Source organism: Ochotona princeps, chromosome 24 (assembly GCF_030435755.1).
Source record: "Ochotona princeps isolate mOchPri1 chromosome 24, mOchPri1.hap1, whole genome shotgun sequence".
NCBI classification, from domain to species: Eukaryota; Metazoa; Chordata; class Mammalia; order Lagomorpha; family Ochotonidae; genus Ochotona; species Ochotona princeps.
Genome location: NC_080855.1, coordinates 3,462,849 through 3,480,158, shown reverse-complemented (window position 1 = coordinate 3,480,158; position 17,310 = coordinate 3,462,849). Strand labels below are relative to the sequence as shown.

The 17,310-nt window shown below is 53.1% G+C and overlaps 1 protein-coding gene across 1 annotated transcript; it reads right to left on the bottom strand.

Moving 5' to 3' along the window:
• Positions 1–5,733: 5,733 nt before the first annotated feature.
• Positions 5,734–16,030, bottom strand: ZNF12 (zinc finger protein 12). Its single transcript, XM_004599270.2, has 4 exons — positions 15,965–16,030; positions 13,039–13,165; positions 12,718–12,807; positions 5,734–8,055 (listed from the first exon to the last, which is right to left on the bottom strand). The coding sequence occupies exons 1-4, from the start codon at positions 15,977–15,979 to the stop codon at positions 6,233–6,235; spliced, it is 2,055 nt and encodes a 684-aa protein (XP_004599327.2). The 5' UTR covers positions 15,980–16,030; the 3' UTR covers positions 5,734–6,232.
• Positions 16,031–17,310: the final 1,280 nt, after the last annotated feature.

Genomic DNA, 17,310 nt, shown 5'->3' with positions numbered 1-17,310 from the left:
GCGGCCAGAGATGGACTGTGCTGAACCCAGGAGCCCAGAACTGAAATAGCATCACAACCTGTATGGGAGGAATTTTAATTGACACCATACTGTTTAGTTATATTGTCTTGTTCCACTCCTGTTTTTCACTCACATTAAAAGATCGCATCAGATAGGCTGCATGCAAATCCCGTGTTTTTATTCCTGCTGCTGCCTGGCCTTTCATTGCCTGTATCCCTCAGAGTATCTCAAAAGCGTTGCTATGATGAATTTCCAGTCTATAAGGGAAATTAATCAAAGTATTATACAGTATATACAGCACAGAGATATACAGAAACTCAAATCTCTAGTAACTTGAAAATACAAGTTAAAATAGCAAATTTCCCTTTTCCTTCCTTCAGTGTGGTAAAATTACAGGGCTGTTGGGTGTGGTAATTAAGATGTTCTGGGAGGCAGCATTATAGCATAATGGGTTAAGCCTGCAATATATGGGTGCTGGCTCAAGTACTGGCTGCTCCACTTCCTGCTAAAGGGCATGGGAGAAGCAGTGGGAGACGGCCCAAGTGGTTGGGCCCTGGCACCGATGTGGGAGACCCAGATGAAGTTCCTGGCTCCTGGTTTTAGGCTGGCCCAGCCCTGGCTGTTGCGGGTACTGGGAGAGTAAACCAGCATATGCAAGATCTGGCTTCTCCTATAACTCTGCCTTTCAGATAAGTAGATCATAGAAGTAAATAAATAAAAGATTTCACTTGGGATGCCTGTGTCCCAACTCAGCATGCCTAGTTGAGTGCTGCCCCCACACCTGACACTAGCTTCCTGGTGACGTGCCCGCGAGGTGGCAGCTGACAGCTTCAGCAGTTGGGTCCTTGATGCTCGCCCGGGGGTCTCAGAGTTCTGGGCTCCTGACTTGAACCTGGCCCACCCTGTTGTGTGAGCATCTGAGGAGTGAGTCAGCAAATGGAATATGCCTTTTGGATAAATAAAACTGTAAAAAGCTACAGAAATGCACAATAAATATTGGTAAGGATGTGAATGGTGACGAGAAAGTTTGTGTGCTGTGGAAAAATGTAAAATAATCACCATTCAAAGACATTGATAGCTGGACAATACCTTGTGAAAATAATGTGTATGACACACGCAGCAGCCCCCACTGATGTGCCCAGAGAAATTGATATACACAGGGTGTACACACGAGGAATGGCCTATGGCAGCAGCTGAGCAGCTGGAGTGAAATGCTAGATTCTGTAGATAGCACACTGAAAAGATCTGTTACACAGTAATGAGAAACAGAAAAATACAGCTCTTTTTTCCTTTTTTTTTTTAATCTCATTTGAAAGGCAAGAAAGAAAAGGGAGCAACAATGAGCTTCCATTCACTGGTTCGTTCCCCAAAGGCATGTAAGAGCCAGGGCGAGCCAGGCCCAGAGCTCCGTCTGGGTCTCCCTGGTGGGTGGCAGGGACTCAACGACTTGAGCCATCACCTGCAGCCCCCCAGGGAGCACACTGGCAGGAAACTGGGTCAGAGTCAAAGCTAGAGTGCAAATGCGGGCACTGAGGTGGAGAGGTGGGCATCACAGACACCTGGAGTGTACATGCGGGCACTGAGGTGGAGAGGTGGGCACCACAGACACCTAGAATACAAATGCGGGCACTGAGGTGGAGAGGTGGGCATCACAGACACCTAGAATACAAATGCGGGCACTGAGGTAGGAGAGGTGGGCATCACAGACACCTGGAGTGTACATGTGGGCACTGAGGTGGAGAGGTGGGCATCACAGACACCTAGAATACAAATGCGGGCACTGAGGTGGAGAGGTGGGCATCACAGACACCTGGAGTGTACATGCGGGCACTGAGGTGGAGAGGTGGGCATCACAGACACCTGGAGTGTACATGCGGGCACTGAGGTGGAGAGGTGGGCATCACAGACACCTAGAATACAAATGCGGGCACTGAGGTGGAGAGGTGGGCATCACAGACAACTGGAGTGAACATGCGGGCACTGAGGTGGAGAGGTGGGCATCACAGACACCTGGAGTGAACATGCGGGCACTGAGGTGGAGAGGTGGGCATCACAGACACCTGGAGTGTACATGCGGGCACTGAGGTGGAGAGGTGGGCATCACAGACACCTGAGTGTACATGCGGGCACGGAGGTGGAGAGGTGGGCATCACAGACACCTAACCCAGGAACCAGTTGTGTTTACTTTTCTGTTTTCTTATATGCCACCAGATATCACTCTTTGAAGCTTTTTAATTATTTGTTTAAGATTTATTTTTATTGGAAAGTCAGATTTTATAGAGAGGAGGAGATATGAAGAGAAAAATCTTCCATGTGCTGATTCACTCCCCAAGTGGCCTCAATGGCCAGCACTGAACTGATCCGAAGCCAGGAGCCAGGAGCTTTTTGTGGGTCTCCCACGTGGGTGCAGGGTCCCCTACGTGGGTGCAGGGTCCCAAGACTTTGGGGCATCCTCCACTGCTTTGCCACGCTACAAGCAGAGAGCTGGATGGGAGCAGAGCAGCCGGGACATGAACTTGTACCCACATGGGATCCCAGCGCATGCCAGGTGAGGATTTAGGCACTAGACTATGTCACCAGGTCCCAGAGGCTTTTTATTCTTGAGATTTTAGTGTATTTTCCTTGCATCCTTTATCTTTTGGGAATCATGACAATGATTATTATTTCTACCCTCTAAATATCAATTTTTTTTCACCTTGGCATTTCCATGTTCTAGTGTTGTGGGAGAAATAGTTGTCTATATCACTTGCCCCTGTTTTGGCTGTATCTGTCCACTGGGATGAACCTCCTGTTACTGCTTGTCAAGCCAGTTACTCAGGCCTGACAGCCTTGTGTTGGGACTTTTTCTCCAAGGGTCTTGATAAAGAACATTTTGGAAAAACAATGTCCCTGTTCCATCAAGCTCAGCCCTTCACCCAGATGGTGATGTGCGCTGGCTCTTGGCACTAACTTGCGTCTTCCTGGCTGAATTTGGTCTTGGTGGGGGTCTGCTAATCCTGACAGAAAGTGAGCATCAGGGAAGCCCCACAGCTCCGAGTTCACGTGGAGGCAACGATGCCCTGCAGTGCTAGCTGGAACCCACTCGTGTGCTGACTGCCCTCTCCTTTCTCCTTAGGACCCCACTGGACTCAGTGGCCCTGGTGCCCAGCAGCTGGCCTTGGGGGTGAGGAGATGCTCCAGGCCCAGCGTGTGCATTCCCTACCTCTGCCAGGCTCGGGACCGACAGGACCCATCTGCCACTGTGCTTCCAAGCTGTGTTCCTGTCACATAGTAGTCTGTGTGGGACACTACAGTGGAGAACTAGTTTAGGGAGAACAGGTTTTAGAAGAGGATAGCTTCCCTCATCACCTGTGTGCCCCTCCTCTCCTACCACAGCCCCAGCCACGCCTGTGGCCCTCTGGGTCCACGGTGCTCACTCTGCCTGTGTGCCCCTCCTCTCCTACCACAGCCCCAGCCAAGCCTGTGGCCCTCTGGGTCCGCGGTGCTCACTCTGCCTGTGTGCCCCTCCTCCCCTACCACAGCCCCAGCCACGCCTGTGGTCCTCTGGGCCCACGGTGCTCACTCTGCCTGTGTGCCCCTCCTCCCCTACCACAGCCCCAGCCACGCCTGTGGTCCTCTGGGCCCATGGTGCTCACTCTGCCTGTGTGCCCCTCCCCCCCCCCCATTACTCCCAGCCACGCCTGTGGTCCTCTGGGCCCATGGTGCTCACTCTGCCTGTGTGCCCCTCCTCCCCCATTACTCCCAGCCACGCCTGTGGTCCTCTGGGCCCACGGTGGTGCTCGCTTTGATGGCATCTCTGTGGCAGCGCCAAGCGGACCAGCCACCATCTGTGCTAGTTCTCTAGTTTAAATACAGCCAGGCAAGAACAACTGATTTCTAATGTGTGAGCCCCATCATAAAATGACTAAGACAACATAATTTAAAAAGTTTATTTCCTTTTGAGTTTCATTCTTTTCTACCCAGAGGCATTCTACAAAGCTGCCAGTTAGCTTGGCAGCACTCATGTGGCTTACACAGTCTAATCGGGAGGACCTGATTGGACAGCACAGCTGGGCGCTACAGGGAAGAGTGTGTTAAGTCTTTGGTTTCAGGTGGCCCCAGTATTAACATACATTGTGTAATGAAGCTAGCACACCAGCGTTGGAAACTTTTGTGGACATCATTGTAGCAAGTGTACCGTGGATTTCTGGCCTACCAGAGTCCTAGCGCCTGCTGCCTGGCACACCTTAACACTGAGCAACAAAGCAGAGGCGCCACATGTGGCTTAAATACGAGGAATTTCAGTTAAGTGGGAAGGTACTCAGATGGGACAGACCTTAGCTGATCATTTAGAAGTGCACATGTTTAGGCTGTGCTGACAACTAATACTGCAGCAGTGGTCCAGGAATAATTCAAATCACTGCAAAATTTACCGCATTATTGGAAAAAGGGACGTACCCCTTGTTGGGTTCAACGGTCGTTTCACAGGCCAGTGATATGACAGAGGAAGTACACACGTTTGTTTAAGTTGATTTCCAATGCTCAGTTTACATAAAATAAATGTTTTGACCCCTCAAAATATTGAATTCTCTAAAATCCACTTCAAAATTGCATAAATCCTACGAAAGTGTAACTATCAGAATGTCTTCAGTAACTACTAATAAAACAGTTCTAAATCAACTGGGTGAAAAATCAAGTTTGGTGTTTCACAGAAGTCGCGCAGAGGAGGCCTGGACAGCCTGGCAGTGTGGTGGCTGGACGCCGTCGCTCAGGTCCCTTCCGCTCAGTCCACTGCTGGAAGACATTACCAGACGAGACTGTTCATGCAAGACCTCGTTCCACCTTTGAACCTGAGACTGTCCAGAACTGCCGTGGACACTGCCTGTCTGGAGTTGGGTTCTGGGACCTGTCTAAGCCAAGTGCTGACACTTAGACATGCTTCTCAGTGCTCCAGGAAGCTGGCAGGTTGTGAGGAAAGATGGCTAAGAACCTCGGCCAGCAAAGCAGGCACTAGGGAGTCACTCCACGTGCTGCAACAAAGCCGCGTGTCATGTTCTCCATCCACTTGGTGATGGGAAGCAACAGAAGAGTTTACAAACACCAGCATGTTTAAAACAGACCTGTCACACGGCCTGTGTGCTCTGTGTAAGTAGTGAAGCCCAGCAGGGAGCAGCCACAGAAACAGGATGTCATGGAGTGAAGGCCACCCCAGGCCCCGACTCTTCTAACTCATACACAGTTGGAAACATCATTAAAAAATACTGGCTTCTTTATGGGTACCATACTCCACTAGCAACGATCAGCTGCAGTGATAAATGCCAGCAACGAGTACAAGCAAACTTTCTATCTAGTATTACTGCAGTGGGCTGCACACTAAGATATTAATATGGAGTTGCGAGTTAGAATGGATAAGCTCACCGTATGGGTTACAAGTTACTCTAATAAGGATACAGTGCTTTTTCAAATGTGGGTCAAACCAAACATAAACCTTCTGCAATGTAATGAACTATGAAGCAAACAAAATACCCCCAAAATATTAAGTCCAATATTCTTTGCAAACTGTTTACATAGGATTTTGATGCTGCTGACTTGATTGGCTGGCCTGATTACACCAAGAGTGCATGTACTCAGGGTGGGTATCTTTTGTTTGTTTAGCATAGATATGTACGTATAAAACATTTGCTGTATCAGAAACCTGTCTCTTGGCAATGAACAATTTCTGAAAGTGTCTTCCACATTCCTGAACTGAGACTTTTGGTTATGGATTCCCTGGCGTGGAAAGCAGTTCAACTCCAAGGCTTTGAATACTGGGAGATTTTTTTTTTTTCACTCCTGGTCAGTCTGGTATTTTATGAGTCAGGTGGCTCCCACCCTGTAAGTTTCTTGATGGATCTAATTAGTATACCACGGCTTCGTACACTTGCTCACATGCCATCACTTGGCGCCCACAGGGACTGCTTCCAGGAGCCCCTGCGGGGAGCAGAACCTGCAGATACTCAAGTCCCTTGGTTAATAGTTGCATGTAACTTGAATACATCTTGCCAGATACTTTAATTCATCTCTCAATTATTTACAATATCTAATACTATGTAAATAGCTTGTATAGTCTATTGTTCAGGGAACACTGACAAGGAAGACATCTGCGCATGCACAGATGGAAGTCCTTTTGTGTCATGTTTTTGGTTGGCTAAATCAATGAGCGTGGAACCCACGGATGTGGAGGGCTGACTGGACGATGAAAGGTTCTCTCACGTCAGAGGAGCCTTGCCACATCAATCACGTTCCCTGTCCCTCTTCTGTGGATTCTCTGATGGCTGTTGAATGCTGACTTGTGGTAGAATTTTTTCCCACACTCAGTACATTCATAGGGTTTTTCTCCTGAATGAGTTCTGTAATGCACAGTGAGGTATGACATCCGTGAGAAGGCTTTCCCACACTCATTGCACTCAAAGGGCTTTTCTCCTGAATGCATTCGGTGATGGATGGTGAGATAGGACATCTGAGAGAAGCACTTCCCGCACTCGTAGCACTCGTAGGCTTTTTCTCCTGTGTGTGTCCTCTGATGTCTGTTCAGGGCTGAGTTCTGGCAGAAGGTTTTCCCACACTCCCTGCATTCATAGGGTTTCTCTCCCGAGTGAATTCGGTGATGGATGGTGAGGTATGACGTCTGGGAGAAGAACTTTCCGCATACGTAACATTCGTAGGGCTTCTCTCCTCTGTGTATTCTCCGATGCCTGCAGAGAGCGGAGTTCTGGTAGAAGGTCTTTCCACACTCACTGCATTCATAGGGTTTCACTCCTGAGTGAGTTCTGTGGTGGATAGTGAGGTATGACAACTGGGAGAATAATTTCCCACATTCATTACACTCATAGGGCTTTTCTCCGGTGTGCACCCTCTGGTGTCTCATGAGAGCCGAATTCAGGTAGAAGGTTTTCCCACAATCGTTACATTCGTAGGGCTTCTCTCCAGAATGGGTTCTGTAATGGACAGTGAGATAGGACAAGCGGGAGAAGAACTTTCCACATTCGTTGCACTCGTAGGGCTTCTCTCCTGTGTGTGTCCTCAGGTGAGTGGTGAGGGTGGACTTGCGGCAGAAGCATTTCCCACACTCACTGCACTTGTAGAGTTTGACGCCTGTGTGGATCTTCTGGTGGTCGTTCAGTGCCGACTTCTGTGAGAAGGTCTTGCCGCAGTCACGGCAAGCATAGGGCCTCTCTCCTGAGTGTGTTCTCTGGTGCTGCGTGAGGTGGGTCTTCTGGCAGAAGGCCTTGCCACAGTAGCTGCACTCGTAGGGCTTCTCTCCCGAGTGGGTGCGCAGGTGCTGAATGAGGTGCAGCTTCTGGTAGAAGTTCTTCCCGCACTCACTGCACTCGTAGGGCTTCTCCCCTGTGTGGGTCCTCTGGTGCACGGTGAGGGTGCCCTTCTGGCAGAAGGACTTCCCGCACTGAGTGCATTTGTAAGGCTTCTCTCCCGTGTGAGTCCTCTGGTGGATAACGAACTTGGACTTCTTGCAGAAGGATTTCCCACACTCACGGCATTCGTAGGGCTTCACTGCCACATGGGCTCTCTGATGGACACTGAGGTTGGACATTTGCAGAAAAGCTAATTCCGATTCATTCCAGTTGTAGGACTTCTCTTCCATGTGATGATCGAACACTGTACCCTTTTGGAATGCGTTCTGGCATTCAACAAATTCAAAAGGTTTCTCCAAAACACGAATTTTCTGATAAATGTTTTCTTCATTTACAGTGTAGGCTTCTCCAGTTTGATTAAATCTACAGGATGTATCTTCTAGCTGAGTTTTCTCACGCTTAATGTGGAGGACTGGCTTCTCACACCCACTGCACTCATCAAGCTTCATTCTTGCATAGCTTCCATCACTGCTGATACACTCTGAGTCACACGGAGCGGCTGCACCTGCTGGAGCAACAGGCTTCACCTGGACAGCAGTTTTACCAGGAACTCTCTCTCCCTCCTCGGCCAGGGCTTTGCTGCTGTTGAACACGGCTGCCTCTGAATGCTTATCTTCACGTTCTAAGACTTTCCCCAGCAGACCACCAGCTTGCCATACTTCATCTAGACAAAGGTACAATTAAACAACTTTTGTACATGTCCGAACAGAAGCAGCTCGTCATACGGTAGCTGCATAACTGCAAATGTCCTTTCCCCTCATTTGCCTGTTCAGAATAACACACGGACACACTTTTCCAGGGGTGGGGAATGCAGAATCAAAGTGACAAAACCTAAATTGCCTCTCATCCTTACTACTGACAGTATTTTATTCAAGAGGGGGTAGAGAGAGCAAAGTACGGACATGAAGCGATGACTGGCACACTGAAGATTGTGACTGGCTGACAGGGGACTCCGCACGGCAGGCATTGACCAGGAGTGTGCCAGACGAGGACGGCCGGAAGCTACTCCAGGCAGGGGTTCATTCTGGAAGCAGACTGGCACCTGACACCTAACTCCGTGACAACTCGCAGAAACGGAGCACAGGCCAAGAAGCGGTCACCACACTAGTCTTTTCTATGGTCGTACTTCTACAAGTGTACCTCTTTCCCGACTATTTTGCTTTCTTTCCGTCCCAAGTAGTGCCAACTACTTCATCATTCAAGGAAGAGCCCTAGAACTGTGACTTTAAGTAGGCTTCACGCGGAAGCAGTATGTAGGGATATCTGTCCCATGGCAAGCATAAAACACAATACAGGCACCACCTTTTCAAAAGTGGTAGATTTCTTATAATCTTTTTAGTTTTATAAAAAATTTGCCTATTTGAAAGGCACAGTGAGAGGGAGGAGAAAGATACCTTCATTCACTGGTTTATACCCCGAATGGCACAAAAACCAAATCTGGGCGAGGCTGAAGCCGGGATTAGTTCCGTTTGCCACACTGTTTGACAAGGGCCCAAATACTTGGGTCATTATCCCCTGCCTTTCCAGGCTCACTGGCAGGTGGCTGGATCAGTGTAGCTGCCAGGAATGGAACGGGGGTTCAGATACAGGATGTTCCAAGGGTGATGTAACCCTCTCTGCCACAATGCTGGGCTGGACACTCTACACAAATGATGCTATGACTGACCCCTGAGTTCATCCTGACCGTGAACTTGCGTGTGCTCCTGTTTAGACAGTGCAGCATGAACTCTGGTGAGGAGAGTCAGGCAAGCCACTTAACAGCTCTCTGTACTTGACTGCAGATGCCAGCACCAGCCTCAGTCAAAGCCGAGTGCTCAGAGCAGTTTGCCCCACAATGCTTTCTTGGTAAGCTTCCTATCACTTCTCCTGGTTTCAGCCTCCTGATGGTTTCCACCGCCAGCTGTGTCCTGACTTACACCACCTGCTACTTCTCATGTGCTTCCTTCTCCGGAGTACACCAGATCCTTCAGAACTTACTTCTCAAATGGTGACCTGTTTTTACTCAGGAACCTCCGGATAAACCTGTGTTCCGTCACCCACACTGAGTGAACCACGGCCACTCCAGACTCCAGCACCTAGCACTTCTGAATCCTCTGCCAAAATACCAACAAAGAACGGGGACACAAGTCTCACAAACAAGGTCTCTCACCACCCGAACTCACAATTTTTCCAGAACTGCTCAGTTGTGAGAAAGTCAAGCTGCTTGTGAACACTGCAGCTCATGGGCATTGCCACAGGGGAGGCACAGCTCTCCCCCCGGCACCAGGTCCAGGAGGCAGAGGCCTTGCAGGCCACCAGGCACTGTCCCTGTGTGCCGAGGTCTCTGAGTGGCCCTGTCCCTGCTCATGGTGTCCACAGGCCTTTCCGTGTCTCACTGCTTAACTACCAGCCCTCAATTATACACAACTTATTTTTTTTTTTTAAAGATTTATTTTTAAATTTTTATTACAAAGTCAGATACACTGAGAGGAGGAGAGACAGAGAGGAAGTGGAGCTGCCGGGATTAGAACCAGCAGCCATATGGGATCAAGGCGAGGACCTTAGCCACTAGGCCACGCTGCCGAGCCCACAACTTATTTTTTTTTAAGGTTTATTTTATTTTTATTGGAAAGTCAGACATACAGAGCGCAGCAGAGACAGAGCTAGGAAGATCTTCTGTCAGATGGTTCACTCCCCAAGCGGCTGCAACAGCTGGTGCTGCGCCAATCTGAAGCCAGGAGCCAGGAGCTTCTTCCAGGTTTCCCATGCAGGTGCAGGATCCCAAAGCTTTGGGCCGTCCTTGAATGCTTTCCAAGGCCACAAGCAGGGAGCTGGATGGAAGTGGGGTTGCTGGGATTAGAACTGGCGCCCATATGGGATCCTGGACGTGCAAGGCAAGGACTTTAACCACTATGCTATCGCACCAGGCCCTGCACAACTTCCAGGATCCCATATGGGTGCTGCTTCTAATCCTCGCAGCCCTGCTTCCCACCCAGATCCCTGCTTGTGGCCTGAGAAAGCAGTTGAGAACGGCCCAAAGCCTTGGGACCCTGCACCTGCGTGGGAGATCTGGAAGAAGCTCCTGGCTCTTGGTTTTAGATCTATTCAACTCTGGCCATTGCGGCCGCTTGGGGAGTGAATCAGCTCTGTCTCTCCTCCTCTCTGTATATCTGACTTTCCAATAACAATAAATCTTTCTGGACAGTGGCTTGGGCGTTCAGACTCCGCCTGCAGCGGGAGGTCAGCCACGTCAATGCCAGGTTTCACATTACTGGGTGCATGCTGCACTCTGATCCAAAATTTGTCTCTGCTTCAAACTCTTGAACAGAAATCAGACAGGCTGTTCTCAATCTGAGTCATGTGGGCATTTAAAAAACAACAAAAAGAACCCCCAACAACAACGGGCCCAGCGTGATAGCCTAGTAGCTACATCCTTGCCAAATGGATGCTGCTTCCCATCCAGCTCCCTGCCTCTGGCCTGAGAAAGCAGTCGAGGACGGCCCAAGGCCTTGGGACCCTGCACCCGCGTGGGAGACCTGGAAGGAGGTGCTGGCTCCTGGCTTTGGATCGGCTCAGCTCCGGCCACTGCAGTCAGTTGGGGAGTGAACCAGTGGATGGAAGATCTTTCTACATATTTGCCTTTCCAATAAAAAGAAATAAATCTTTAAAAAAAAAAAAGTTAAGTGTATAGCCACGTAAAGTTCTTTTTCCTAAGATAATCATGAATGTCTGCATGGCATGCCACAGTGAGGGAGAGCGAAATAGCTCAAGTAAAATGCATATCCTACCAAACGACACATTTTTGGCCAGACATACTCTTTTTAAAAAGTATTACTCCCAGGTGGAACTGATACTGAGAGAGAAAAGGCAGTAGGGTAGGTAAGCAGAGTCAGGACGAACTTCCAGGAAAGGCTGGAACACTGAGCTTAGCCTGAACGAAGCCCAGCCCACTCCAGGGACGTGGAAGCTGCTGGGAAGCTGGGAAGCTGGGAAGCTGGGAAGCTGGGAAGCTGGGAAGAGGACACACCAGCAGCCCTGGACCAGATGAGCTGGGGAGACAACCCACACTTACCTTTTCAGACCAGGGCACAGGCTGCAGCATGCTGGCAGACATGGCAAACAAAGAGGAGCAGGCATGTGGCCTAGTGGCTGAGATGCCAACCAAGGCTGCCCATGTCCTGGCCGATGTTGCAGTGGAGTGGGCAAAGTCACCTCAAGATGACATCCCGTGTGGGCGCTGGTTCAAGTCCCAGCTGCCCCACTTCTGATCCAACTAATGGCCTGGACCCCTGCCATTCATGTGGGAGATGGGGACAAATCTCCTGGCTTCAGCCAGGCCCAGTCTCCACTGCTGTGCCCAATGGGGAGTGAGTCAGTGGATGTAGCTCTGTCTCTCCCTTTCTCTGTAATGTTTTCAAATACATGATTTTTTTAGAAGAAATACTGCCCATATTCCAAATTAGAATACCTGGGTTTAATGCACAGCTATAGTTTCTTGCTAATGAAGACCCTGAGAGGCAGCAACAACGGCTCAGAGTACTGGGTTTGCACCATCCATATGGGAGACCTGGAGAGAATTGCCAGCTTCGGCCTCATTCAATGCCTAGCTACCGCAGGTCCAGCAGATGGGAGCGCTCCTGTGTTCGCCTCTGTCCCTCAAATAAACACAAGCCCAGGAGGAGGCCTTTGACGAACTCCCAGCATACAGCAGAGATCCCTCAGCCGCTCTGCAGAGCGTGAACAGGGCATTCACCTGTGACCCCTGCTGAGCATCTACTGGGACAGGATGCTCTCACAGGCACTGGGAACAGGACCGCAAACCAGTCAGAGGAAACGAGCCCTTGGGCAAGGGGGCAACCACGCACTGCTGTCACAGGGCTGGATCTCAGGGCCGGCTCGGCTGTCAAGGGGAACTCTCCCAGCTCAAGCAGGGTTGAGGAAACAAACCTCCGAGAAAGAGAAGTCAGAAGCAGAAGAGGGGAGAGAATTAAGTCCAAGACACTTCACACTAAGTGGAAAAATGGAGGACAAGAGAATTACACACATGGTTTTTTTGTGACAGAATTCTGAACGCCAGCGGAATTATGATGCTGTGTTACCGAAAAAGCAGAGGGAGCAAGAACCCAAGGTTTGGCAGAGGGCAGCCGACTGTGATTCTGAGGAGTGAGCAGCACAGCTATGCTCTGGAATAGCTCTTGTTATGGGGGCCGAGGAACTCTCTGGAGAGGGAGGTAGGTACTGAAGCCATCAAGGTAATGACCTCAAGTCAAGCGCTGAGGGCCTCGGGCCATCACAGCGACTCTGGGAGGCACCTGCGGGCAGCCCCTCACCGTCTCCGTGAACACACCTGGATAGGGCTGAAGCAGCTCTTCCGCTAGCCAAGGCTCTTCTCCTCGCTCCAGCTTGGTTATGACGTCAGGTTTGACCATGTGATACCCTGTTCACAAGAAACGAGACTTTGAGCCTGGCTGCCCGGCTCCAAGGTCACTGCCATGTGGGAAGGGCACTGCTGCACGGGCTGTAGCAGAGAACAAAACAGAGTCTTCTAGCTGGGAGTCAGGACCAACAGTGTGGCCTGGAGCCCCAGCAGTCACATTTGTCCTAGAATCTAAGCGAACCCGTTGAGAAGCCCCACATGGTTAGCAACGGAGAAGGCGGTGCTCCTCACCCACGGCCACGAGGTGGCTGTAGTTCTCCAGCATCACCTCCCGGTAAGTCCTCCTCTGCACCGGCTCCAGCTGCTGCCACTCCTCCTGTGTGAAGCCCACGGCCACGTCCTTGAACGACACGGGCCCCTGCAACGGCAGTGAGACGCCAAGTGGGACATACGGGAAAGGTGCATGGAGACATCGCCATGCTCGCTGGGGAGGAGACCTTGTGGCACACATTCTACGTCACAGCTGGCCCCAGGTGCACTGCTGCTCTGAGGACCCGCCCCTTGGATTCCAGCATGTCTGCAGCGCTGGCTTCCCTCCACCTGCCAAGCCACTCCGACTCCGTGCCCTCTGCTGGCTCCCTCCTGCCCGGCCGGCTGGACGCTGGAGGGGCCTGGCACTCTGTCCCTGCCCATCTTCCCGTCCTCCCCGATCGGCTGGATGCTAGAGGGGCCTGGCACTCTGTCCCTGCCCATCTTCCCGTCCTCCCCGATCGGCTGGATGCTGGAGGGGCCTGGCACTCTGTCCCTGCCCATCTTCCCGTCCTCCCCGATCGGCTGGATGCTGGAGGGGCCTGGCACTCTGCCCCTGTCCATCCTGTCCATGCTCCTTCCTGCTCCGACACTATGCCTCTGGTTTGGCGACTCACTGTGCCGCCATCTAAGCTAATGCTTCCTAACTGCTGCTCCCCACCCACGCCTCTCCTGCAGACATGCACGCTCCAGGCTCATTCTGCCTGATGTTCTGCTGCTGCTCCAACTCGCTCCTCTGGGAGCCAGTCTGCAGTATTCGCTGCAGTCACCAAGGCTATAAGCAGGCCAGGCAGCCAGGGTCTAGTTGACTTTACAGCAAGGTGGGCCCACAGCAGGTCTGCCACAGCCGGCCACGTGAAGGCTCAGGAGGCGTGTGGCCTGGCTGGCCCTCTGCCCCAGCTGGGACTCAGCTCCCTGTCCTCTCCTCTCCTGAGGGCAGAACACATGCCTGCAAATGCGCCCGGCTGTTCCTTCAGCGGTCCCATCAGCTGTGCTCACAGCAGGCAGTGTCTCCCTCAGTGTCACCCCCTCAGACCTGAGGCGGAGAGTGGTCTCCCTCATGTATCACAGTGTCAGCCTCAGGCTAGCCCACGGGAAGCACTTCTGAAGGCCATCCCTCCTTACCACTGATACTGTTATCACTGACCCTAACCTTACCACTCCTCACAGCAGGACCATACAACATGGAGGTGTGAGGGAAACACGACTAAGCTCCAGCAATTGCCAAGCAAAGGTTAGGAAACGGTAAAAGCAGAAGGTTCCAACGATTTCAACAGAACGTGGAGATGGGAGTGCTGCAGGAGGCGGGCACGAAAGGCCATGATTCTGACTGAAGATTTCAGGATTTATCCGTGGACAGGTCTCCAGGACGCCACACGGCTCTCTGGTTCCAGGTGCCGAGTGTCCAGGCAGCCAGCGTGGCCAGCCTGGGAAAGCGGAGAGTGGGTAGGTGCTGGTCCTGGCCCAGGCTGCCCTGTCAGGCGACAAGGGTGCCTGCAGCTCCATCTGTCCTCGCCTCTGGCAGCCCAGCTGTGACGTGCACCCTGACGACAAGCAGAGAGGCAGGCAAGTTCACACACTGCTGTGTCCGACACTGGGTCGGCAGGGTGCCAGCCCTTACCGTGGCGTTTCCCTGCAGTGGCCCTGAGTCTGAAGATGTCGGCCTGAGGGTTGTAACTCACTGTTAACACAAGTAAGTCTGACTTCCTCTGCCGGGGGTGTGTCCCGGGCAGTCCAAGCTTGGCAAAGGGGGTCATCTTAGACCCCCACGAGCAATGTGAAGGAAGTCGTTGATTCAGGAAAAATCGACAGGAGAATTCCATGATCAAGAGTGGATACAAGTAAGAGCAGTGACGTCGAAGCCTAAGACCACACGTGTGCATGATGTAACCATGGCAGACCGATGACTGTTTTCAGCTAGAATCTCTCAGGTTAAAAATACTCCAGAGACATTCTCTTTAAATGTAACCCGCCTTCTTCTGTTCGGAGCTTACAGTCTCTGGGTCCTGGACGCTTGCCCACCAAGGGACCCCGGTCAGGCCTGGCCTCAGGCTACTCCAGCTTTCTGCTCACGGGTACTGAGGGCTAGTGCGGGCTCAGGTCACTCAGTCCTTGCTACCTGTGTGAGACCTGCACGCTGTTCCCGGCTCCTGGGTGTGGCCCTGCCCAGCCCTGGGTCCTGTAGGCAGATCTGTCTCTCACATACAAAAATTTCCTAACAATGTAAAGGGGTTGTGAGCCAAGGGCAGAGCATCACATGAAGGAGGCCGACGTCTTCAGACTCAGGGCCACTGCAGGGAGACGCCACGGCAAGGGCTGGCACCCTGCCGACCCAGTGTCGGACACGGGAGCCCTCACCGCGGTGGGCACAGGAGCACGGGCTACCCTGCAAGCCAGGAGTGGGGAAGGAGGGCACTGTTATCGGGGGCAGTCCATGCCAGGAGCTGTGCTACTCCAATGGGCGTGAGGGGGCCACTTGTGCCCGCGAGCCAGGGTTTGGCTCTGGATGGAACCCAGGGAAAGGAGGCGTCCATGTGACGGGCACTGCTTCAGTCCCCAGGAAATGCTACTCCGGCCCCGAATCCTCCCTGGTAGGAAGGCAGCAAGCGGAGGCTCAGGAAGGCTGTCCACAGGCACGCAGGGGAGGCAGCACCAGCTCTGCCTGCCGCTCACCATCAGCATTCCACTCTGAACGCCATGGACACGGCACAGACCCCGTGGCCTGGTTGGAGGAACCCTCAAAGGATTCCCAAAGATCCCAGTACTAGGTGCGGCCCACTCCTGCTTCGTGTCCAACTGAATCTTCCACCTGTTTCCACTTTCCTATCTAAGGTTTGTGCGCTTCCTCGCCTCCCAGCATCTACTGCAAATCAAAGCAGAAAACAAATGCAAGAACACAAAAACTCACCAGGGATTTACTCATTTTCCGCTGCTCTTGGGGAAATGTGGAGAAAGAGAACGCGTGGGCAGATCTGGGGATGAAAACCCAGGATGCATCGTTATGGGGGTGGGGGTGAGGGGTCGTGGCCCGTGCACACAGGCTCTCCCCACGATGACCAGCCCAGAAAGCTGCACAGGGACACCCAGTGGGAGATGTGATCCTTGGCCCTTGGCAGGGGCTGCAGGAGCCCGAGGGTGCTGTCCGTGCAGGAGCACTCACACGTGGGCACCTTCACGGTCCAGGCCGCTGGAGCTCCAGACATCCCGGGGGGTACACACAGAACCCCTCCCGCTGCTGGTGTCCTGCCCTAAGCACCCGAGGTCAGAAAACCTCCAGGAGGCTCGGCGAAACCTCATAGCAGGCACTGCACCAACCTGAGCTGCTGAAAAGCATCTTCATTAAGAAACGTAACTCTACCAACAGAGGTGGCCGGCCACAGCCCTCCGAAGCTCCCTCTGCACAAGGGTGGACTCGGGCGCGGGTGGACAAGGACACCCTGGACCCCTCCGGGGAGCGCAGGCCCTGGCTCCCCGGCACCCCTCCGCCTTGCAAGGTGCAGCCGGCCTGCACCGGGTTCGGAAGTGACCCCAACGCTCCCCGCCACGCCGAGCCCCGGTGGCCACGGCCGACCCCGCCAGGAGCTCCGGGGACCCTGCCTGCCCGCTCGCCCTGGGCTCACCGTCCCTGCACGCCGGGGACGCCGGGCTCACAGTCGTGGGCTCCGGAGCCACCACGCGAGCCTCCGCCTGGCCAGCACAGCGCCGCGCCCGCCTGGTCAGGCCCGACCCCGCAGGCTCCGTGGTCGTCGCCCACCGGAGGCCGAAGCCCGGGGACGAGGGACGCCGGTGACCCGGGGACGCACAGGCTCGGACAGGAAGCGAGGGCCCCCGCAAGGGACGGCGCGCATGCGAGAACAAGCACGAAGGGCGAAGTGCGCTTGCGCAGGAGGGTGCTGGCAGTCTCGACCCGCCGCGCGTAGCTCCCTGGCAGGTCCGGGACTGCGTTTCCCACAGGGCTGTGCGGCCTTCCTCGCCGGCCGGGCCTGCGCTCCCCGCTGAGGGCCGGGGGCGTCGGGGGCCGGTGGGGCCGGCGGGGTTGTGTGCCGGGGGCGCCGGGGTAGCTTCGGATCGCCAGCCCCAGGCCCACGACTGTGAGCCGGGTGGAGGGGCTGTGCCGTCCGGGGAGAAGTGAAGTTGTACCTTCTAGATCATCCAAGTGACTGCACGAACCTCAGAACAGACTGGGAACGTCAGAACACACACACTCAAGCCCCCAGAAGGCCCCCTCAGAGGAGACCCCCAGAACGCCCGTGG

What these genes read in the sequence shown, in the direction of transcription:
- ZNF12 (XM_004599270.2), bottom strand. An exon ending in CAGCCACCTCGTGGCCGTGG is followed by an intron (nt 12,808 to 13,038) that starts GTGAGGAGCACC and finishes TCTTGTGAACAG; the next exon opens with GGTATCACATGGTCAAACCT. An exon ending in GCTGCTTCAGCCCTATCCAG is followed by an intron (nt 8,056 to 12,717) that starts GTGTGTTCACGG and finishes ACCTTTGTCTAG; the next exon opens with ATGAAGTATGGCAAGCTGGT.